The 24,899-nt window shown below is 41.8% G+C and overlaps 1 protein-coding gene across 2 annotated transcripts in view; it reads right to left on the bottom strand.

Moving 5' to 3' along the window:
- SBNO1 (strawberry notch homolog 1) overlaps positions 1-20,880 on the bottom strand; it is a 37,977-nt gene extending 17,097 nt beyond the window's left edge. For both annotated transcript variants that reach the window (XM_075718642.1, XM_075718643.1), the window contains exons 1-15: positions 20,767-20,880; positions 13,989-14,122; positions 13,237-13,341; positions 11,180-11,489; positions 8,945-9,045; positions 7,706-7,802; positions 6,494-6,654; positions 5,369-5,502; positions 5,129-5,219; positions 4,015-4,176; positions 3,395-3,530; positions 3,213-3,318; positions 1,786-1,939; positions 356-538; positions 31-128 (exon numbers count right to left, since the gene is read on the bottom strand). In XM_075718642.1, coding sequence (XP_075574757.1) covers positions 31-128; positions 356-538; positions 1,786-1,939; positions 3,213-3,318; positions 3,395-3,530; positions 4,015-4,176; positions 5,129-5,219; positions 5,369-5,502; positions 6,494-6,654; positions 7,706-7,802; positions 8,945-9,045; positions 11,180-11,489; positions 13,237-13,341; positions 13,989-14,120 — 1,970 coding nt within the window. In that variant the 5' untranslated portion in view covers positions 14,121-14,122; positions 20,767-20,880. The remainder of the gene's footprint in view (positions 1-30; positions 129-355; positions 539-1,785; positions 1,940-3,212; positions 3,319-3,394; positions 3,531-4,014; positions 4,177-5,128; positions 5,220-5,368; positions 5,503-6,493; positions 6,655-7,705; positions 7,803-8,944; positions 9,046-11,179; positions 11,490-13,236; positions 13,342-13,988; positions 14,123-20,766) is intronic.
- Positions 20,881-24,899: the final 4,019 nt, after the last annotated feature.

The following is a 24,899-nucleotide window of genomic DNA, read 5'->3' on the forward strand; positions in this document are numbered from 1 at the left end:
AAGGACAGTTCTAACAAACTTCAGTCTTACTTTGCTGTAGAAACAAAGTCATTCAGTTCACCACCACCTTCCTCCAAAGCTTCTAATGTTCTTGCTTCTCCTGTTGACTGCAGGCCAATAACAACACACTAAAGGACAAATGAATACAAAGCATTGTCACTAAGATGACTGACTTGTAAGTTTATTTTTGCCTGAATTTCTGCTCATTAAATAGCTTCAATACCATAAAGTACAAAAGCATGCTACTACTATGTTTGAAAGTATTTGTGTGTTATAAACACCCCCAACCCAACAAAAAAAATCTAACAGCTTTACATTTAACAAAGATATTTAAAACAGGTCTTGATCAACTTACTTTCCCATTCTTGATTTCTTCCCGAGCTAGCTGCACCACCCTCTTCACTTTAGATGCTATGCAAAGGTACTTGAAAAACCTCTGATGAGCTGACCAAAACTGACCCCACATAGACTTTTTCATTCGTTGTTCTGCATCGATAAGATCGGCTGCTTGTTGAAACCTCTCTCTAGCACTGACCCACTGAAGAAGAAAATGTTAATTGCTTTACATGTCACATTTCAAGGCTACACAGGTACATTGTTTAATATCCAAATAAAGACAGAATGGAAGGTTAAAGTTACAGTACTATGGGACTGCGAGTCAAGGAAACTCATCGTACGTCAACCAAAGCTTCCAAAAAAAGAAAATAGCTATAGCTTAGTAAATTCAGAAGATAATTACTCTCATAATGAGACACAGATACATTTACATTACTATCAATACAAACATACACAGTATTTTCTAATTATCTAGTTTCTCTGTTAATACAGTCAGGTTAAGAAAGCTAAGGAGCACTGCCCATAATTAAGTGTATAAAGCAAGATCCCAAGAAGAAGAAAAACCCGCTGCCTTAGTTTCTACAACATTTTGTTATACCAGTTGTTTCCAGATTAGGTAAAGTAAGCTTTGGATACAAGTTTAGCGATTCTTTTAAACCACATTCATTAAGTGATGTTTTAAAGTTGATGTTATACACCCAAAGATAAATTGTAATTATTGTAGCTATACAACATGAATACCGAGTCATGCTTAAGCACCTCTTAAGCAGGTAAAGACCCTGCTCATTTTAATCTATGTCTAAGGTGTAATCATTTTTATCTAATACAGCAGTGGCAATGTACAAGCAGAATGTGCACTCAGGAAAAAGACTCTCAGCTCAGCATATGGACAAAACAATTAACAACATAAAAAAAGATAACCAGTGGGCGAATAAAAGAAAACATTAAAGGGAACCACAGCTTCAACGCTTTGGATTTGATCTGCCCTGTGATTAAAACTATCACCCTGCACTGTTTAACTAAAAGCACCACCCTACCATACCGCTTAATGAAGAAGTGCACACAGCCTGCCTAAAAAGTTTTGCAGCTTGTTCTCAACTCAGTTGCCTAAAGGGGGAGGACTGGAGCACAAAAATACGACCAACAGCTGAACAGCTTTATCTTAGGCAACAATGACCAAGGTCTCTGAAGTACTGCTAAAAGGCAGTGGATCTGGCAGATACTGGAATACGCACCCAAAACTGCAGCTTTTATGACTCAGAACAAGGATTAACAGCTCTTGCCAAGTCTTAAATGGAGAAATCTTTACACTAAGATGAGACAAGAAGATACCATTCCATCTCTCAACAGGCAACAGTATTACATGCGATTTCAGCAGCGTTCAAGTTTAAACAGAGTAACTTTCAAGCTCTCAGAACTCAACACAGAAATTTAAAAAGGCATTCTTACCAGTTTCACAGATTTATTGTACATTTTAACATATTCCTGTGAAAGCAGAACTTCATCGATTTTGAAAGTTACACCCGAAAAACTCAACTGTCTTGCTATGTACATTCCTCTCAGCTTCATATCCATAGCAACTATTTCCATGGCACCAACACCTCTAAAATAAAGGAACAAATTAAGTCAGTATTAGAATTTTCAAGAGCAAGGATTTGTTAAAAAAAAAAAAAACAAACCCTCAAGTGCTTTAGAAGAAAATAGCATGCTTACAAATGTGAAGGAATATGTTTTCAAAATCATTAGTACTGTTTGGTTAAACACATCCAATCACGGGGTCTTGAAATTTAGCCTTCACATAAAACTATATCCCTGCCTTGTGAGTATTAAAGTGTATCCCAAGAGGTATAAACATTCAAATAGTTACTTTTCCCCCCAAATGACCTAGCATGCATTAGGAGACAGTACCTTACAAACTGTAATTGGATAATGAAGTTGGTCCAAATATAACAAAATCTTGCACTGCAATTTTATAAACTCCACTGAAGATTTAAAATAATGAATACAAACTGTATTAAGCTATTCAGATTTATGCCAATATGAAAATAATTAAACTAGTAGGTAACTTAAGTTCTTTTCAACAGCAACACACCTTTAGCAATACCTTGAGAGTACAGAAGTCAACTGCAAAGCTAACCTACTCACAAGCTTGGGCCTGTAATTTCATTATTGCTCAATTGATACGTACTCAGTAATGAAGTGGAGACTACACTTGCAGTCTAGAAAAATCATGCATCATGTAGATGGTATGCAAGAAGATGCATACTAAGCCCTACTGTAGCATCCTAAAGTGTTCAAAATTATTTTTAAGTAGGCAAAACATAACATATTAAAGATGCTTACCTACCAAAGAATGTAGCAGTTGCATTTTCTACTGACATTTAGGTTTTTTAATAGGTTCCGAAATACCAAGTACCTTGCAACAGCATACGTAATTTTTCTGAACTGGGTTCTCACGCCAGAAAGCATAAGAACAAGACTTCTTCCTGTTAAACTGCCTAAGCTGAATGCATAAACATTAGAGGGCTTCTGCATATAGTGAGAAATGAACTATATTGAGCATACTCAGTACATACAGTGTGTTTTCATGATGAGCAGCAAAATATTTTCATTCCGTAACACCCACATTGTAAGAGGGCTATTTTCCCAGCAAGCTTCTAAAGCTCTCAGAATTTTCTGTGAGCAAGGGAAAACGTCCCATTTTTTACCACATAAGACAGTTGCATTTCTGCTAAATTTAGAAGCTAGAGTCAGAAAAGTTCTTAGTGTGACAGGACAAGTTTGCAGAGGACTACGAGTGAGTGAAGACAAAGGAACTAGAAACCACAGTCAACCACAACTATATGCATTCTTGCTATAGCTCTTCAAAATATTACCTTCTTTCAACAGCCTGAATAAAATCGCTGAATTCCCTAAACGGAGTTCCTTCGCCCCATATTCCAAGACGGTTCATATATGCCATATTTCTTGGCTCAGATGCACCTAGGAGAAGAACACACTCTGTACCAGTGCCAGTAAAAACATACGAGACATTTAATGCAAACCAAGTAGTACATACCTGTGGCACTAGCATAAACAACCCTGGCTTTTGGAAGTTTATTTTGAAGTTCCAATACAGCCAGACCTGTTTTTGTTGGTTTTGATGAACCAACAGGACACAGATTCTTAGCTTTATGACACTCATCAAATACAATCTGAACCGTAATTAAGGAAAAAAAAACTTTGTCCCGCTTATTTTTAGAATGGGGAGCTAAAACAGAAGACGACAAAATCTGCTAATTACAATAGGTGGCAGCAGTAAATTGTAAACTCAAAAAGACACTAGTCATATTTTTCACTAAAAATCTTAGCAAAAATATTTAGCTATTAAGTATTTTAAGAGCACAATTACCAACACTTGAATTCTTTAAAATGCTGTTGATACTAAAAAATTTTTAAGAATTCACTGGAGAAAATTTCAGTGTAAACTTAAGGTTCTTAAACATCGTATTTTAATTTTACATGTTCGTTATAAAGCAGAAGCTTCACTCTTGTAGAGTTGTGTGGCAACAATATGATGGTAATAGACTCGGCGTGAAGTTTGTAAAACTTCAAGTCTAATGTCAGAGCATGCACACAATCGATTACTGTCATGGATAAAGAACAATACCAACAAATAAAAATACAGATAAAGGATACAACTCCATCAAAGTCTTCACCACACCAGTGAAGAAGCTGCTTTAATCTGGTTTTGTATTTACCACCAGACTGACTTTCACCAATAAGAGAAGAATAGGTAGCAAAGATGACACCTTTCTTCACACTTCCATTATGTTTGGAAGAAATTTTCCCATACTTGAACTGCAATAAAGAGATAAAAGTTACAGAAATTATTCAAAAAGCGATCCCTCCTCAAACCCACCTACCATATGATTAAGGCATGCTGGTGGTCTTAAGCTTAAGGTGTGCACACTGTGAACCACCTGTATCTCTACATCACGATCAGGGCATAGCTGGCATACAGTAATGTGGTTAAGGGGTTATGCAGGGCCTTAATTAAATATATACTTAAGGAAGACTAGATCTGAGGCCTCAAAAGATTAACAGCCATGTTCTTTGACTACATGGCTACATTCCTTAACTTAAACACAGCTAACATTTTAGTTTCAGTGCATCCCTTAAAGCTAATAGGTCAAGTGTATTTACAGCTGCTACCGTAAACGACAATTTCTAAAGCTTTGCTGTGTTTTAGAAATTAGGACTTCAAAGCAAAAATACTAGCTTAAAACAAACTTTAAGTTCAGTGAATTCAACCAGTAATCACACTTCACAATTTATGCAAGTGGCTAATCCTGAGCAGAGGCACAGTCTCCAAAAATAACTGCACGTGCTACTGCTGCTTTAATAAATTACTGAGGAAGTCTATTATTCAAGTATTACATACAAATGTATTGCACAAAGTGTGCACTGGGAGATAGAAAGGAAAAATTCAAATGCTGTAAAGTCTAAAAGATTTAAAGAATATTTCAACTTCTAGAAAATACTCTACTAGTAGTGTCAGTAGTGGCTTGAAGAGTAATGTTAAAAAAAAAAGTCACATGCTAAGACTTAATCCTACAAGGGGCCTATTTACATGATTAACTTAAAGCACTGTGTGGTGGTTCTTAAGATTAAGGCCTGTCAAACAAGACCTAGATGGCAAATTTATTGAAATTAGTACATTCTTACTCTTAAAACAGTCAACATACACAACTTGTCACACAAGCGTACCTAAAGTTTTGCCTCAACTGTACATAGTAAAAAGTTTCCACACCTTGTTTAATGAATGAACCAGTATGTTTTTTGCTCCAATATCTCTCAAATCTCTTTCAGCATCATATTTCAGATCATTTGACACGCTAAACCTGAAGATACAAAACAAAGCATATATTCTTTAAGTTAAAACAGAAGTTCAAAAAGCAGTTGGTAGAACACTTGTCGGAAGACAGATTACACTGAATTAAAGTACTATAGTTTCTACAGTGTCTGCTCTAACAAATCCCGACACACTTACCAGACTGCTCTTTTTCTGCCTAACAAGTAATTTTCATAGATTATTCCAGCAATGGTCCTTCCTTTTCCTACACCCGCACCATCACCTATCAAGAATCCAGCTCTGTCACCATTGGGCAGGAATGTTTCATGTTGCTGTAGGAGAAAGAACAAAAAGCTTGTACCCATTCTCCAGACCACACTGTGGATTGTCAAAAATGAGCAAACATAAAAAATATCCTATTGGATGAGACCAGTGGTCCACCCAGCCAAGCAGCCTCCTGACAGCAGGAAGAGGGGATTTTATTTAGGGACAGCATATGAGCCTAACTGCTTCATGTGATCCATTTTCCCCCTTCTTCCCTCAGCACCTAGAATTGCTGTACACATCTGTCCCATTCATTTAGTGCCTACTACCAGACTGGCTGCTTTTTTTAACCCACCGATATGCACCTCCACAGCCTTTCACAGCACCAAGACCCAGACATCCACTGCCTGTGTAAAGAGTATTCTTCTAACCATTTTAAACCAATCTCCTATTAGCTTCACCAATTTCTGCTTTGTTCTTGTTTTGTGGGATTCCACTGCCTTCTTGATTATGTAAACCTTGATTTCATTCCCGTTTTTCGCCTCTCCAGCGTTGTTAGTCTCTTTTCACAAGGCAACTTCTTCCCTCCTGTGACCATTTTAGTTGTCCTCTAACTTCACTGCCTTCCTCCCTGACATGCAGAGAGCTACGTGCACATCTGGTGTGGGCCCACTGAAGTTTAATAGAGCAGTAAAATAACACCCAGTCTTGTTCTCTATACTCTTCCCAATGATGCCAAACAGTGTTGGCTTTCTTAGCCTGCTGCTACTGCAGCCATTAAGTTATTTCAGAGAAATAAAAATGACTAAGATGTCTTTCCTGAGTTTTAAGACAGTTTGAGACCAGCATCATGAAAGTGGTTTAGACAAAGCTTTCCTAGGTATATTACCTCGCATTTATCTGAACTGAAGCTCACCTGCCACCTTCTAATGCAACTCAAACCTTTAAGCTCTTATTATTTTATCTCCTTGTAAAACTGACATAGCTGCGCTTGTCAGGTAGTAGTTTTTCTTCTTAAATTCTGTGTTAGCTTTTAAGCTGAACTCATGTCTAGCATACCTGGGCTGCGTAAGTGATTGCTTCAAGTTGCAAAGCTGACAACCAGCCACTATCAATTGTTTCTTCTGATATTGATGTCTGGTACCACACATCAGGAGGAGTTACACTGGATAACGAGCTGGTTTCCACTACTGGGTCAGGGTGACGTAGACCAATTTTTACTGGTTGAAAAGGAAAGGGGAGGAAGGGAGAAGATGAAAATGTAATACAGAGCTCTGTTGCTGCAGCACAGGTTATTATATTTACCAAAACAAACTACAATTGTCCATTGCAAAGGCTAAACTCAAGAACAACTATGTTTTATTGCAACAGTACATCAAGTGTTAAACTGCACTGCATACGAAGGAATACATTAACCTGAATTTACATAACTCCATTCTTAACTTCTCACCACCTTCCCCAATTCTTATGAAGTTAGATAAAATTCAGTTTATAGAAAATTGAAGTATTTGTGTACTTGACATGTTTGAGAAAAAACTGGTCTGAACCTTGCCTTCCCAAAAGGCCAGAGGCGGCCTCAAGATGCCAGAATCACAAAAGCAACATTCTTCTCACTATTTATATAGTGCTGTTTTTAAGCAGTATGAGAGGAGAAAAGATTTAGAACAGACATGGTTTAATTGCTGACAGATCTCAGTGACAATGAAAATGAACCATTTAGCTACGAACTCCATGCAAAATTTTTTGCCTTGCTTTTACAGCAGGTCAGCAATGTACCTAGGAAACAAGGTAACAGCTTTTTGTCTCTGATTACAATAAAGAGGAGAAAGAAGAAAAAGAGAGTAGATGAACAATGCAGGAAGAATGTGGGTAGGGTAATTTCACACCAAGAGACTCCAACTAGATTCTTAAATGTAGCAGTGACCCGTTAATCCCTTTACAAAATTTCCTCTGCTGAGGCACAAAGCATCTTAACACAGGTAAAAAAAGCCTAACCTTGGTTCAATCAATCATATTTCTGAAACAAGTACTGCTCAGATACACTAAAGAATTCCTTTTCCATCAAAAAAAAAAAATCTGCGTACCTTCCAAAACTAAGCACTATAGACAGAAAAATTTCCAAGGAAAACCCACCACAAATTAAGGTCTTTTTTTACTTGATTCAGATAGTAACCTATCTGGTTTTTGGTGTTAGTAACTACAGAATAGGAAATAACAAATTAGCTCTCAAAACATTTCAGCCTTTTGACATAACAAGACTTTAGGTCGTACATTTTATTGGCATATACTCAGCATAAGTTTCCGCGTGGCCCATTTCTTCTTCATCTTCTTCCTCGGGTTCCTCTTCCTCTTTTACTGCTGGCACTTTCTAGAATAGAGAAATACCTGCATTAGTCAAACAGCTCATTGTTAATACTCCATGTCCTGGAAATTAACTTGAGAAATGAAATGAGCACAAATTCACACTTGAATGTTTTAACACATGTACTAGATGAACCAGCAAGCAGCTGGGAAAACTACAGATGGAAATGTAGATTTCTTACGCTCTGAACAACCCTTCAAAGACACAAAGTCAGTGAACTTCCTCTCCTTTGCAAGGAGATTCAAGTACTCCAAACTCACATAAGCAGAAATAAAGAAGAAACGCTTCTTACAGTGTTTTAAATCCAAACTATGACTTAAAGTGCCTCGAAAACACACCAGCTACTTAATAGCCTAAACCTAACTTTCAAGTACTCCCATGAAGTCTCCTGCAGTTTCACATTCATTACGTAATTTCACAACTTTGGGGAATAGTTATAATAGTCACAGTTCCATCCACTATTCTCTGAAACCTGACAGTTAATCCATTTTTTACTGTGATCCTGATCAATGTAAATATATGAATATTTTTAAAGTACCCACTAGATGACAAATAAATCTTCCACAATTACTATTTCAATGTTTAATATAAAAAAGTAATCTGAAAAGCCTTCTGTATGTCAGTCACTAAGCAGCACTGTTCATCACAAACTTCAGCCTCAAGTGTTTACAGCATCAGAATGTATTTTTATTACATTTAGAAAACTGAATGATACTCAATCTACATCTTAAATCAAACCGCCCAGAAGGTCAACCATGCTAGAGAAAGTCTTCTAGTTTCCTCGTTGCTAGCTAGATGAATGGGGATATTTTAAAAGAAAATGTCTTAAGCATATCACCTGCTCTGTGTTTTATCAGCTTCAAGTGGAGCACACCCTTCTTTGTCTACACAATGAGGTTCTGTTAAGGACAGTAACTTCTTGAAATTGTCATTTACTATATAGGTAGTCTGCTCTACACAGCTGTTACTTTTAGTCATCTAACCAAGTATCCATCTAGCAGAGAAACTAACCTTTTGAACAAACAGATGCACTCGATAATTCTACCACACAAAAGGCATATTATGAGTAACTACTGAAACTAGTCACAGGTGGTTGTGGCCAATAAAATACACATTCATTTGACAAATTAACCATCTGTACTACTTACCATAGTAGGTGAAAAGCTTCTCATTTTAATATCATTTATCCATATTCTTGCTACCTCTTTTGTGGAAGCCTCCTTCTTCACTGCACCATTGCTTAGATCGGCTACAAAAGAAAAGCTGTGTTTTACAGGAATTCCCTCCAAATGTCAACTCAAATTAACATCCTTCTCTACTACTGAGCTGGAAGAGAAGCTTAAAATGTACAGTAGCACACTGGTGCTTCAAGAACACAATCAAGATTTTTGTCCAAATTAAAAAGTCTCTGAGCAAGGAGTTAAATGCTGTTACTACTTTGACTGAAGTAATCGCACCTGACACAGTTGTGTATTAGTTTCAGTATTTAAAACAAAGAAAAATATTTTGGACCTTCACCAATTCTACACATTGTCTTTAGAATACTCCATCTTGTGAGCCTTTGAAGTTTAACAACAAACCAGAAAGCCCAGTGTTTCAACAGAAATGAACTTACCTGGTCTGGTGGCATTTACCACCTTAGGAGAAACTACAATTATTTCTGTAAAACAAGAAGTCAACACTTTGGACTCAATTGTTTGAAATTTATAACAGGATCCTTCAAGAGGACAATTTATTAACTTTTGTGTCCTCAGCCACATTACAAAGCAACTGGCTCAGTACCGAACTAAAAAAATTTACACAAGGATAGATGTAAAACATTGAAAGCAGCTGTCAAGCTTCCATCATGTTGACAGTCAATGCTTGTAATAAATTTAGCATAACTGCCCCTAAAAAACAATTAAGACAATTGCACAAATAAAGTTTTCCTCAAAGAGGTTGCATAATTTAACTTTTTAATATTTTCCAATCTAGAACTCCTGCTGCCTGGATTATATGAAAAGACCACGTTTCCTTCCAAGAGCTTCTCTGCCCTTGAATTTTCTACAAGTATTTGACAATTTTTTTTTTTATAAGCACGAAGAAAGACCCAGAACCACAAGTACACAAATAAGATTAGAAATGCAATTCTAGAAGTTACATGTCTCCTTTTCACTTAATGCAGAAGCTACAGATTCAACTATTTTCGGCAGCTATGCCACTACAACAGCTATTGTGCACTGATGTTACCTATTACTTATGTGCTTCTCTGAGTTTTCATTTAGCACAAAGGGGATAGGTCAGTCCTATAAAACCAAAACCTTCTCCCCCTCCTCTTCCTCACTCCTTTACACCCTGCCCCAAATTCAACTGGTGTCTCAACTTCAATTTTTCTCAACCACTCCATAACAGAAAGCAATGAAACAAGGAGGCATATTCTTTGTTTCAGCCTGACAGCTTCATGTATTGCATACTATCTGCATATGAAAAAATAGGCTACTTCCAACCCTGCCTATAAAATCAGTAAACCTTATTTCAGAGACAATGAAAATACAGCAATCCAGAAAAAACCTGCCTGCCTTTCAGAAAAAGCATTGAGATATTTTCAAACTCCTCTAGTCTGATCTTAACCTCATGCTAAAACCAGAATAACCTGAAAGAATCAAATCATGAAAATACACACACGTAGCTTTTCCCTTATACTAAGCTGTCCATATAAGCTGTCCACATATTAGAAATAACATAGAAGGCAACATTATGAAAGGAATCACAAAATGAAGATTTGGAGTGCAGTAACAAAATACTTGTGGCATTTAACTTAATACCACATTTCAGAAGTAACATGGAAACAAACAGCAAGTTTTTAGGACTTAAGTTTTCAAACAATAGGTCCGATGCCTCTCATGAAACATACAGGGACACAGATTTTCTTTCTCAGGAGATGCTTTACAGAAACACCCTGTCATAGGAGTACTAGCATGTACTACAAATCTAGTTTGGAAGATGCCAAAAAGAAAGTACTCATTTGTCATAGTTCCACAGCAAGTATACAGTAGCACAGAAACTGATGTAGACTCAAGTAAGGTACCTAAATCAACTTCAGTAATGGTCATCAATTAATTTTACCAATTTGCCAGCAGCAGTCTGAAATGTAATTTTCCTCATTCCTTCCAGTAAATCAAGAGCTTAAATATTTTTTTTAAAGCCTGTTATTTTGTATTACTGCACCCTGAATTCTAACACTATTGATGTTAGAATAGAATTTATTAGGTTTTCTGGACCATTTCATTTTACTGCGATATTCTACTAATCAATGAAAATACAAGATGTGCAAAGATCTTCACATTATATTATTTCACTATTTGTCTAAAATACTGTAATTATGAACAAAGAAGAAAACTTACTCGCTGCCGTTGCTACTGGTTGGGCAATATTAGGAGGTGGCTTCAATTTCATGAGTTCATTAAGACTATTATTCTTTAGCAGATCTTTCAGCTGAATCTGGTCCTTTGAAGGTGTAGTGGTCAAGGCATTGCGTACTGCTGGTGCTGCAACCGAGGGTCGAGTAGTTGTGCTGGTCTGAATGATTTTTGCTACAGTGATAGTCTGCCTCGTAGTTGTAACAGGTGTTGTTTTTGTCATCACTATTGTAGTCCCCAAAGTTGGAAGCTGATTTATTTGATTCAGCACAAAGGTTGTGGTGGATGGTGGTTGCTAGCAACAAAGAACCAGAGAAGTTTTCAGAAGACAGTGAAAAAAAGCAAACTTTATTAGCCTTTCATCCAGAGCACAGGAATCACCAGTTTCTAAAAGACTCTTGTAATAAGAAATGCCTTCACATAACATGCTGAAGATGCTAGAGTAATTATCTTGTGGTGCAAGAGCCTGAGCAGGAAGCGTCTATTTATTAATATATTGCCGAATGTATTTCTGAATGGCATTTTTAAATTTTATTTTAAGGTAAGGGAAAAAAAATAAGGAAACAGGATGAAGGACTCATCACCTAGGCACAAAACATGACTATTACAAGTACAGGAACCCTGAGCTGAAGAGAATTTCCAATATATGAACTAGCTGCACAACTGTCAGAGTAAATAGCTTGGATTACTTAAAGTGTACATGCAGCCTCTCTCAGACACACTGCACTACATCCACTTTCCTGCAGATCTTCTTTTCATGTTCTCATTTCAGGTGCAACCACCAGACTATGGTGCTCAGAATTATCTGCAGCTAGAAAAGGTGGTACACAGTTCAGGTATAGGATACAAGTTTACACAACCTCCCTATCCCCAGAATTTGCATGCAGGGGAAGTAAAAGGCACACAGGACACCTCAGAATATTTTTCTGCATACTGCTTTGTCCTCCTTTGTGTTCCTGGTCATAGAAATCATATCAACCCATGGGTATGCTAAGCTTTCACAGTCCCAGCACAAGTAGAACTGAGACGATGGCCAACTGGTATTTTACAGTCCCACCTCTTTTGTTACATTTTACTAATATACTGTATTAGGTTTACGTGGCAAGGTTTTGGTAGCGGGGGGGGCTACAGGGGTGGCTTCCGTGAAAAGATGCCAGAAGCTTCCCCCACATCCAATACAGCCAGTTCCACCCAGCTACAAGACAGACCCGCCGCTGGCCACGGCTAAGCCAATCAGCGACACTGGTAGCACCTCTGTGATAACATATTTAAGAAGGGGTAAAAACTGCTGTGCAATCAGCAACTGGGAGAGAGGAGCGAGAACATGCGAGAGAAACAACTCTGCAGACACCAAGGTTGGTGAAGGAGGGGGAGGAGGTGCTCCAGGCACCAAAGACTCCTCTGCAGCCCGTGGTGAGGCAGGCTGTCCCCCTGCAGAGCAGGTGGGCATGCCTGAAGGACACTGTGACTCTGTAGAGAGAAGCCCACGCTGGAACAGGTTTTGTGGCAGGACCTGTGGCCGTGCGGGGGACCCACGCTGGAGCAGTCTGCTCCTGAAGGACTGCACCCCATGGAACGGACCCATGCTGGAGCAGTTTGTGTAGAACCGCAGCCCCTGGGAAGGACCCACGCTGAAAAAGTTTGTGAAACAGCTGCTGAAGCAGGTAAAGAGCGTGAGGAGGAAGGAGCAGCAGAGACAATATGTGACAATGCCGGGAGTGAAGCTGAACACAGGAAGGGAGGGGTAGGGGAAGGTGTTTTTAGATCTGCTCTTATTTCTCATTATCCTACTCCACTGCTAACTGGCAATAAATTAAACTAATTTCCCCAAGTTGAGTCTGTTTTGCCTGTGACACTAATTGCTGACCTCCCGGTCCTTATCTCGACCCACAACCCTTTCATCCTATTTTTTTTTTTTTTTTTTCCTCCCCTAATTCAGTTGAGCAGGGGGAGCGATAGAGCAGCTTAGTGGGCACCTGGTGTCCAGCCAGGATTAACCCACCACATATACACATACAAAATCCTGAAGTACCAGTTCTTACCCGAACATTTAATAAGGCTGGAGTTGATACAGTCTCTGGCTCTTGTTTCACAGCAGCTGTGGCCTCAGTCTCCAAGCCTAGTTCTAACGCACTAAGTGGCACTGACTGCAGGGGAAAGAAAGTAAGCATCAGGAAACCTTCACATTAGCAGGGAAAAAACCTTAAGACTAAATACCCATCCACAAAATGGAATTTAATGGGGAAGCCCTTAACAGTGCTCATTAACAAAGGCTCCACCGAAAATAAAGATCATCAAGTGGTTGATTTCACATTCAAAGAAGTTAAACATACAACACCTTGTTAGTTAACTCTGGTGAAAACGTGATGTCACTGTTCAACATACTACTGTTCCCACTCCATGTCTGAAATGGTTATGTTCTTGCAGACTGAATGTTGTCATGGAGCTTAAACACCATATTATACTACACTTTTTGCACATTTTCTAGGAGAGCAGCTAGACTCCAGTGATTATTAGAGTTCTCCATGGATACACGACAGCATGTTCCCATTCAATGTCCAGAAGTTAAGCATATTTATGTTTATACTGACCTCAGTGTATTTCAGATTGCTTTTTTGTATAAAAGTTTAAAATTAATTATCAAGTAATTTTCTAATCTCAGTACTACGAAGCAAGAAATTTATGAAAACTCCACATTCTTTAACCATTTGCTGTGGACACCATGCCCCCCTCCACAATAAATCAAGAACAAGCTTTTATGTCCTCTAGCAAACGACTATGTTCTTGTTTTAACCTGCTGAACAGCTGGAGTTGGTGCTGGATTTGCAAGAACTACGTCTGGCGAGTCAATATCAAATAGATCATTTGGACTGATTCCACTCTCACTCAAAGCAGCAAGCAACAGATCTTGTCCTGGCTCCACCATCTCTAAAAAATAAGAACCATAAATACAAGTTACATTTAATTTTGATTTTGTGCACACATACACACCCACGTCTAAAGCTCCCTTTCCTGGATTTAAGGGCGTACGCGATGCAGTCTCTATATGCACAGTTTCACTTTCTAGATTTGCTCTGGCTCTTTTGTTCATTTCTAGGTTCCTCTTCTATTTTGTTTTTTAAAATCTTTTCAACATACCCACCACATTTAGAAGCCAGAAGAATGAAAGAGTTTACTACACAAAATGCTATCATACCCATACACTTAAAAAGAAAAAAAAAAGATGCCTTTTCTAGTCTTCATCACACTCTTTAAGCATTACAAGAAATACCAAGAAGCAGAAATGGTGAGACTGTATTATGCTAATGATACATCTTTGTCAGTGAAGTACACTGCACGAGGGAAGCACAATTAAAACTCATTTACTTTATCTTGTAACAACAAGTTAGCGATAAAAAGCTTATAAGGAAAGCTTTTATTTCTTGCTTCCCATTACATTAGGTAGTAACTCATTCATTGGAGAAATTCTGTTTTGCATAGTGGAAAGAACAAGTGTTCCACTATTATAGTACGTTAACTACATATTAAATAGGACGCTAACATCAGGTCACAGACTCCTTTATGTGTAGGACAAGAAAAATTAATTTCAAAGAGCTATTCTAGACAGTTTTAAAAGTTATTAAAAAAGCCAAATACTCTATGTTTTAAGGTGAAGATGGAAGATAGTGTTTTGCTTCCTTAAGAAGCAAGCCCATTTGCCCTATACTAAGACAAAAATTAAATGAGTCCAGATAACTTGAGCCATTGCTTATATATTCTAAGATACACCCCAAGAAAAAAATAATTTCACTTACTCTCCACACCACCCCCTGTAATCCCCACTGGTAACAAGCATCAAAAACTAACAAAGCTGAACAGCTACGCTAAAGCAGATCAGAGGACAAAAATATTTATTGGCATTTTAGATGCACTAAAATTCAGAGACTCCAAAACAGCGTTCACTTCCTTATCCTTCTCTACATGTACAGCTAAGCCACATCCAGCTGGTTGGTCACACACATTACTTAGCACATTTGGCAGAACAGGTAATTCTTGTAATAAATAAAGCCTCGGGCACTTAATTCTTATTCTTCCTAGTTTTAGTCTGTCCAATAGTAGGGAGAGATCTTCTTTTAGTGGACTAATACCGAGATGGTGGCACAACTGAAGTAATTGATGTAAGGTACTGGGACAAGGGGAAGATAAACTTTTACACGAAGACTGTACTACCCAAAAGAACACCAAAGCAGCAAACAATAATTGGTGGGACTGCTACTAACCACATGCAATCCCATTAAACACCATTTGCTGTGTCAGAACTAGGCTCTGCTTTTTTTTTTTTTTTTTTTTAAAAGGCATTTGAGGTGATCAGAAAAGTTGGCAGAATGGCCTGGTTTGTAGTTTTCAGGTACACAAAATACTAAGAAATATTAAGACATCTAGCAGATTTAATTAACATGGCAGCTCCTTTAAAGGATGTCACCTCCCATTAATGTGCCTTCTAGAACCCTGAATGGGTCAAGAAAAATGAGTAAGAACAGACTGTTAGCTTTACCTTCCAGAAGCATTAAGCTGCCCATCTCAAAAAAGGCGTCTACACATATATATTAATTGGGTAGGATAAATCCTTACTTTTCATCTGACTGAAATACTACCAGCGATCATCATACCTAAGTTTGGAAGCTTGCAGCTTTGTTCACTAATTAGAAACAGGTGAGAGGAGAAAGACTAAGTCTGCAGATGAAGTTTTAGCTTATCAGTACTTCTGGTGTTAGGAACATCAGAGCAGCCATCGAAGGTGAATTGCTCCACAGAAGGGGAATTAACACAGGTTACCCTGTCAAACCAGCAGCTCTGAAACACTCTACAATTGTAACTTTACAGTATCAATTTGGGAAGGAGGCATGAGCACTCTTCCACATAGCATAACACCTTTGCTCAATATGATCAAACTAACAAACAAGTTTAAATGTACAAAGGAAAACACATCAGTTATGCCATTATTTAGTCTGCATATATTTTTGATCATGCCATTTCTCAAAGAAGGTATGACTAAAACTTGGTTGAGAGATAAGTAACTCTATTGAATAGAGGCAAGGAAAGTCAGAAGCTTGGGGCTGTTTACTTAAAGGAGAACTAGGACAAAAAAATTACTCAAGATAACTTATACTCTTACTTTTGCAATATATGAAGGAAAGGCCTTCTATGAAGTTGAGACTCAAAGCAAAACCAAGACTAGGAAAAAAGCCACGCCAACCGCACAAAAACACATCTTCCCCAACCATCCTAAAATGGTGCCACAACCTATCAAGTTTGTTTCAAGTCAAGCTTGACACATCCACAATGACGCTGAACTCTACATTTTTAACCTTTAAAAACACAATGGCTTGGGTATCTTAAGACAGTCTCACCAAGTCCAGAAAAAAACCATTCATGGCAGTAATACTTCAATTGCTTACTTCGAAGTTTTGACTAGATGACCAGTGATAGAAACTAGTATAGCAATTCCTACAATTCCAGAATAAGTATCTTCAGTTTAGAAGCACCCCTTTCCTAGCAGGGCTGTTTTCACATAAGAAACCCCCCAGCTGCATCTCTCTCATGCTAACCCCAATTTTAACAGTCTTGAAAATTAGCGGTTGCTAACAATCCAGCAAAAAGCTAAGTAAAACAATGGCAATTGTTTATTTGTCTGTCAGACAGTTTGGACAATGAAAGTTTGACTAGTTTCACTTATTTTGTTTCTGCACACTAGGAACAAAGCTGCATTGTTTGAAACTGGAACAAAAGGAATTCTGAACTTCTAGAATTTTTACATTAAAAATATCACTGAATACTTAGCACCAATTTTAGGATTTGTAAAACCTCCAAGCACCATTGCTGCCCTCCCCCACCCTCTAATTTCTCCTTCCCTCATATAGTTTTAATTTAGTAAGGAAATTAAATAAAAAAAAAACCAAAACAAAACAGGAAAAGCTGCATCATGATAGCTTAGTTTATTTTTTGTGACATACGCTAGTCAAGCCTAAAACATTATCAAGCTGAAACAGCTCCATAATCTTACAAGGTAGGAGGCTCCTGAGTTAACAGAAGTGAAAGCAACTTTATCAAGTTCTGCAGCTCAGCCTTGGCAATGCTATATAAGGACCTGTTTGCCACATCTTAAAAATCTCCAAAAGAAAATACTTATAAAAAAGTTGTGAATATTACAAGCTGTTCCCTGAGCATTTCACCAGTCGAAGAACTGTTCTGAGCATGCAGAATCTTGCAGATAAGGTTGCCTATGTTTAGTCAGGCTGTCCAATGTCACTGAGCAAGAATCAACCTGTTAGATAAAACTAAAAAAAATATTTACAAAATTTCAGCAGTAGTAGTATCTCTATTTTCTTTGTATTAAGAAAAAATATAAACTGCTGCCATTTCAAGAAGGGCTATCAAAACACACCAAGCATTTTTTGTAAGGTGCTCTTCTGCTGAAGAATATAGCCGAAAACTTTGATAAAATACAGTTTTGCTACAACTGCACATTATGTAAATAATTTCTGATTTAAAGACACAAAACCAGAATGCCATGTTTAATACTATGTCATGTATCCATGCCAACCTAGCTCTCTCCCTCCCTCCATTTTAGCTTTGGTAACAAAGAAGCAAAACAAAAAAAAAAAAAAAAAAAAAAAAAGAGATATTCTAAAACACATGTCAAGCAACCTGCTCTCCATTTCCCCTAAGAAAAATAATGGTAGAATCCTAAACAATGAAAACGCTTTTGATTTTTAGGTCTGTGAGTTACACACTGTAACACTGTATACCTAAAGTACTTACTTAAAAATCATTATGAACTACAGTATCACAACTTAGCCCAAACCAAACATCACAATCAACTAGGCACCGCTATTTCCAAACCCTCTGGCCTCTGTGGCATACCCAACCTGCAAACTGAGGCTTTTATGCTTGGCCTAGGACACTAATGTAGTTAAGCAACTCCTGTTCTCCTTTTATTGGAAGGGTTTTTTCCCACTGGCTTTCTGAGGAATACATGTCACTTGGACTATACTGGAAGCCATTTAAAATATCACACAAATTCTGAACTTGTAGAGAAGAGACAGATATGTCCCTCAAATTCTCTGGCTTTCTAAACTGTCAGCTATTACCAACCTAAAATTTTCACATCTCTGTTTGCAGCCTCTCACAACAGAGGCGTAAGGACTGCTAACCCCCAATCCCACACAACAGGATTCTCTGGATATCCAGATGGGTTCTGCTCATCTCACAGCTTTTGGCTCCAGAAGGCAACCTGGGTAACAACAGAAAAGAAAAAACCCAACCTTTCCAAGTCACCATCCAATCAAAGAGTAAAACACTAATTACTGAACTCACCCATCCCCATGTGCTTTAACCTCAAGACTAGTAGTTAACATTGCATTTAAATGTACAAAGTTAACTTCTGATTTTTGTGAAAATTATTCCAAACCTGTAAAAAACATACCAGTTTTTCAAACGCTGGTTACCTCTCTAAAGTCAAAGCTCATAAGGACATGAGGTACAGTCCAGGATACTGTGGGATTCAGCTCTGCCTCAAAACTCTATGATGACTGTTTTATGAAATTTACAGTAGTCAGGATACACAGTCTAAAAATGTGAAATTCAGAAGTTGCTAAAGAGACTAAACAATGCAATGATTTGGCATGAAATCAGCTTTCAGACTAAATGGTTGGAGGTGATAATTTAGCCAGTACCAAAAGTTTTTAAGAAGTAAAAAATGCAGAGGAGACAAGGAGATAAGAACAGCATCTGAGCACTGAACCCTTCCTTAGTTTTGGCCTGGCAGTCAGTTCTAGGTGTATCTCAAAGCACAAGAAATGCATCAACCATCTACTACCTACTTCAATAGCTTTTAGAGCAGCTATCAGCCAGTTCTGACACCAAAGAACTCATCTGGACAATGAGACAAATTGCCCACATTTTATTTTTAAGGACTAAGATTGCATTCAAATATAACATATCATGCCCATAAGGAAGATATAGAAAAACAATCTAACTCTCACACTGCTACACAACTTCTGCCATAGTAAATTCTTTGCTTTGCATCACCAATTCAAGTTTTTCAATTTAGGGCAGGGAAAAAAAAAACCAAAACCCTTGCAAAGCATTCATTTATGCATTTAAATAATTTTAATCCAGACACAACCTATGTACTCTAAAGCCAAACAGCCTATCACTAAGTTAAGAATTAACTCTAGAGCAAGTAAAAAAAAAAAAAGAAATAATTAGTGTGAACAAATGACACAATCTAAAGTTATCTAAGGCATCAATTCAACTTTTTTTTTTTTTAAGAGTTTAAACGATTGGCCTCATCTTTAACAGGTACCAAACATCTAAAACCAGCTTACAAGTACCTGGAAGAAAGTACAAGAGTTCTAATTTATACCCTCAAACGCAGCGTGGTACCTGGGCAGCTAAAAATAATCGCGAAACAACCGGAAAAAAAAAAAAAAAAAGAAGAAAAAACCACAAGGCCTCTTCCCCTGCAGACCGTAGGGGCATTTTTATGTTAAACAATTACTCACCCTGGCAACCTGTGTTTGAGGTGCGCTCGGTAAAGAGCCACTGGACTTTGAGGCCGGGTCTCTCGCTGCGCTGTTCGGCCCCACCGCCGGCTGCCCGGGAGCGGCGGGGCCCCCGGGGGAGGCGCGGGAGGCTCCCCGGCTCCCGGCCTCGCCACCTTCCCCACCAACACGTGTTCCCGACATAAACTTCCGGGTTGGGCTAGAATTGGCTGCGTAATTGTGTCCCATGCGCGACTTTTTGTTTTCAGCCCTTCTTTAAAGATCCCCGTTAATAGCGTTAGAAGCCCGCAGAAGGGCAGAAGGGTGCGTCTCACGGCAGCTCCAAGGAGCCACTCCAGCACCATAAATCACCCCCCCTTCCCCCCCCCCCCCCACCACCCCGCCTCGTTTCACCAGAGCGGCTCCGCTTCAAACCTTAACAATTAACCCAGCCGCGGAAAGAGCGCACAAAGGCGAGCGGCGCGGAGACGCCGCCGTCCCGATGCCATTTTGCCCGAGCAGGGCGGTGCGGGGGGGGGGGGGGGGGGGGGCAGCTGGGGGGAAGGCCAGCCCCACCGCCGCCCCCCACCCCCGCGCCGCCAGCCCCGCCGCCCGCTACCGCGACGCTTCCCCGGAGCCAGGGGGGCTTCGCCGCCCGCCCAGGCGGCCCCTCCGCCCCCACGCACCCGCCGGCACAAAGTTTGCCCGACTCCCGGGCGAACGGCGGCTCCGCCGAGGCAGCGGCGCCCTCCCCCGCACGCCGCGCCGCCCCCGGCCCACCGGGGACCCCCGGCGGGGACGGCGGCGCGGCCCGCCCCGCGCTGAGGGGCCAAGGGAGACGCGGAGCTCGCCGCCCCCACGGCGGCCTCCCTCCCGGACAACTCCCCCCACCCCGCTGCCGCCGCGGGCCCCGCCACCCGGTGCGCGGCGGCGGGGGACTGAGGGGAGGGGACCCCCGGGGGCGCCGCAGCGGCCCCGCCGCGCAGGGAGGGCCCCGAGGCGGCCGAGCGAGCCCTCCGCCGGGCGGAAGGGCGGAGCGGGACTCACTCGCTCTCGGTCCTGCCGCGGCCGGTCCTGGAAGTCTCCGCCGCTGGCCCCGCCGCCCGCCGCTTTCTAACTCACCGCCGCCATCTTTGCCCTCCCTCCCCTCTCACAGGGGAGGGGGAGGGGAGCGGGGCCGGGGCCGCCCGCCGCCCCGCACCACGTGACCGCCGCCCCGCCTCCCCCCGCCCGCCGCGGCGCGCCCTCCCCACGTGACACCAGCCGCCGCCCGCCGCTGGCGCGCGCTCCCGCGCCACGTGACCCGGCCCCCCCCTCCAGCCTGCACTTGGTCACGTGGCCGGCTGCCGCCGCTGCCGCTCTCTCGCGCCCATCCCCCCCCATTCCCCCCCCGCCGCCGCTGCCGCCGCCCGGCTTTGGCGCGCGCTCCCCGCGCTCCCCCGTCACGTGACGTGGCGCTCCTCGTTTCTCCCTGCCCCAGAGGGGAAGGCGGCAAGCTCCCCACAAAAAAAACCCGTTGTCTCCAGTCGTCCTCGAAAAGCGACGTCCCCGCCGGCGGGCCCAGCCCTGGGGCGGCGGCCGGAGCCGAAACTGGCGAGCTGGGCCCGGTTCCCGGTGGGTGGGGGAGGGGAAGGCGGAGGCGAACGGCTGCAAGCGGTCACGTGATCCCGGCTCCTCCAAGATGGCGACCGCCGCGAGGACGCGCTAGGCGGGCGCTCTCGCGAGATCCGGCTCTTCGCGAGGCATCACGGGAAAAAATGGGGGGCCCCTGAGGTGGTGACGCGCGGGCCTGTACAGCGCGCAGGCGCCGGGCGGGGGAGGCCGCGCGCATGCGCGCCACGCGCCCGCTGAGGCGGCGCGCGGCGTTGGCGGCCGTTGGAGCCGGGCGGGCTGGGCGCGGTGTTCGGCCCCCTGCGGCTGCCGGCCTGAGGAGAAATGGCGTTGTCTTGGCTTCCCCCCCTCCGTGTTCCCGCTGGTGAACGCGTCTCCCTTCAGGCAGCCCCCTCGGTTCCATCCCGCCGCGGTTGGCGCTGGCGTTCTTGTGGAGCCGGGCCTGGGCGCCTCCCTGTGAAAGCACGCTGAGGCGGCTGTGTAGGGCTTTGAGTAGTGCGGTGGGCTCGGTGCTACCCTGTCCGGGGATATGGACAGCCCCCCTCCCCTGCCCTCCTAGTCCCGCAACTCCGCTTCCTTCACAGGATCTTCCCGGCCCCCCCTAGGAGAATGAGGGGTGGCAGAGCGGTGCTGTGCAGGCGGCTGTTCCTGGTGACTGGTCTGGGGAGGCCACGCCTGTGGGGATGTGCTGGCACATGAGTTTTCCCTTGCAAATACTCTACAAGCTGCTAATGTGAAATTTTGTGCTGCAAAGAGCTAACTATGCTTGAAAACCTGATGACTACTTATGCGAGTTTTATGTTTGGAGAAATCTTTTTATCACTTAAGGCCCTCAGACTGACACATCTTTGCAAAAAGAGACGGTCTTCCATTAGAACGTTTTCCCAGTTGTGTAAGAATTCCACTTTATACAAGTTTACTTATTGTTAGGCAAACTTAACAAGGATTAAAGTAACTAATAAAGGATTAGACAGATTTAGGCTAAGCTATGTAAAGACAAAGCAATGTTAATTAAACTGACTTAAGGAATTCAGATTAATCAGTGATGCTTCAGACACTAAATGGAGAAAGAGATGACAGAAGTCTGGCCAGAGATGAGAAGAACGATTTAAATGGCGGCTAATATCTTGATTATTACCCTCTACACCTTTCAAATCAAGGCACAATGAAGTACCGTTCACGTGCGGTGTATCTAACGTTAAATGCTTCTAAGCAGCTCCCTACGATCGTGGCAAGAAAGTGACGTTTTTGATGTCTTGAGTTGAAAAGATAGTTATCCGCCAGGCCTGCGAGCAGAAGTTATGATCGTCCTCGACGGGGAGAGGTGAGTAATCCCACTGACGGCGATGATGCTTCCTCCTGGCGTGAAATCAGCATGTGCACAATTATCTGCAGGATGCTGTTTCCCTAGGATTTTGCATGTAACTTAAGGATCTCACTGAACGCACTTTTGTGTCAGAGACGCTCTTTTTTTATCATTGGTAGATACTATTCTGAATGTAATTATATTTTATAATCTATGAAATGTAGTTAGCACCTACTGGCATTTTACTATGTGACTATATAAAATAATGTTGCTGAACGTTAACACTCAACAGTAACCATTAGGGCATCGTTTTTACTGGCTTTCTAGTGGAGAGGTACAACACAAATTGTCAGGATTTCATCTTGTGAATAAGAAATGTGTGTAAACGTTGTGATATTTATTTAATTGCAAATATGACAGGTGCTGTGTGAGAACTACAGCAAGAACTTGCTCCCAGGTGGAGATATTTGACAAGCATGTCTTGTTGGTGTATTTGAAAGAAATTGAACTTTTGAATTCAAAGGTAACCAGTCCTAAAAAATAAGATCTTTTTAAACCGGGGGAAGTGTTAGTGTAGACTGAAGGTATTTGCTCTGAAGATTTTCTTTCCTTTCTGAGCAAATCTAACACGTTGCTCACTAATTTTTCTTCCCTTCCCCCACAAAACCCTTTCACATTTCCACATTAAAACGTAGTGCTCTCAGGAGCTGCCCTTGCAGCAGCAGGGGAGAGAATATTGAGGTCACTGGGTTTTAAAGCTGGTGCTGCTCGCTCTGGAGCACAGGACACAGCCCGCACTTTCCCATCTGCTGCGTACCCGAGTCACGGCGACAGGCGCTTGCAGACAGACGCGTCCTCTTTTGGGCTGTAGCCTTATGTGTGGCAGCATTTTAGCTTCCCCTCGGGACTGGCTTTTTGGCCATAACTCCCTGAGGAAAGCTAAGGGGGGGGCAAGCCGGCATGTTTTTGTTAATTCATAAGCCTGATCCCACCGCGCTGGTGGCAGGGGCCGGCTGGAGATGACATTGTTTTCTTTGTTGCTCTGGGGAAGGTAATTACTCAGCTTGCTTTGCCCTCTAGTGGCGGCCCGCACAGCTTCCATGCAAACTCGGTTGCTTTGTTTAATATACATATGTAAAATTAATAGTAAAAATATCCAGCCCCGCAAAAGCTGAGCAAAACCACAGTAAGGGTGTTTCCAGAGCTTTCCCAGCACATTAGGAACAGTGTTCCTCAATTACTGCAAGAAGGAAATCATCGTTAGTAATTTATGAAGAATTTTTTTTTTTTCCGGTTGCATCCTAGCTATGTGAAAAGAACGGTGTGAATTGGGGTGGAAAAATCAGACCGGTGTCTGCCAAGGGCTCTGGTGCTTTTCTGGAGAGCTTGGTGTACCTGCCGTGATAGAGGAGCTCATCAGCGTGATGCCCAGCTGATGTCAGCTGGCTGCAGCCTTGTGTCTGCTGGAGTTGACAGGAAAACACCTAGCGCGTTTGGGTTGCCTTCCTGTGAAATGCGTATGTGTGCCTTGTTAGTGAAGACGCAGATGTAAGAAATTACGATGACGATGCAGAGCTGGGTTTCTTTCGCCTTTATTCAAAGTGCTTGTTCATGTGGAGCGCTAGCACAAAATGAGGAGAGGATAGACTGAAACACCATGCTGCCTTCTGGTGTCTCCTCCGTGGTCGCGCCGCGTTCGTGTCTTGGCCGCTCCCCGGCTGCTGAGGGACAGCCCGGGGAGGGTGAGGATGTCCCTTCTGGGCATTTGTTGCTGAAGTTGACAGTGTGGGATTTTTTTTCTGTTGTTCTTCTTAAGGAAAGAGATAGTTTTCAGTTTTATTGCCATCCTGAAGTGGCTGTAGGAATGCCCGAGAGACAAGCAGCGGCCTGCGGCTGCAGATAAGCCTTCAGTGAGAAGCGCCGATAGCGCTCTGGGTCAGCTCACGTGCTACGGACCCATATCCTGAGCTCACACAGGTAGCTGCTGTTAGGTAGGTCTTAAAAGGGCTAACACAGATAAGAAGAAAGACTAGTCATATGTTGTTGCTCAATGTAAATGTTCTACTTAATGTGGAGGACCACAGAGGTCCTGTGTGGTAATTTCCTGACTTCCATGATGACATCCACTAACGAAGAAGAAACGTTCAGCCTCCCTCAGCCTGTGTGCCCTCTTGCCTCGTTGCCACTTTCATCTTTGCAATCGTACTTTCCTCATTTTGAAGTACATGTGCTTGACCTGTCGTGAGCTTCTGACCGGGGACAT

Source organism: Pelecanus crispus, chromosome 11 (genome assembly GCF_030463565.1).
Source record: "Pelecanus crispus isolate bPelCri1 chromosome 11, bPelCri1.pri, whole genome shotgun sequence".
Taxonomy (NCBI): Eukaryota; Metazoa; Chordata; class Aves; order Pelecaniformes; family Pelecanidae; genus Pelecanus; species Pelecanus crispus.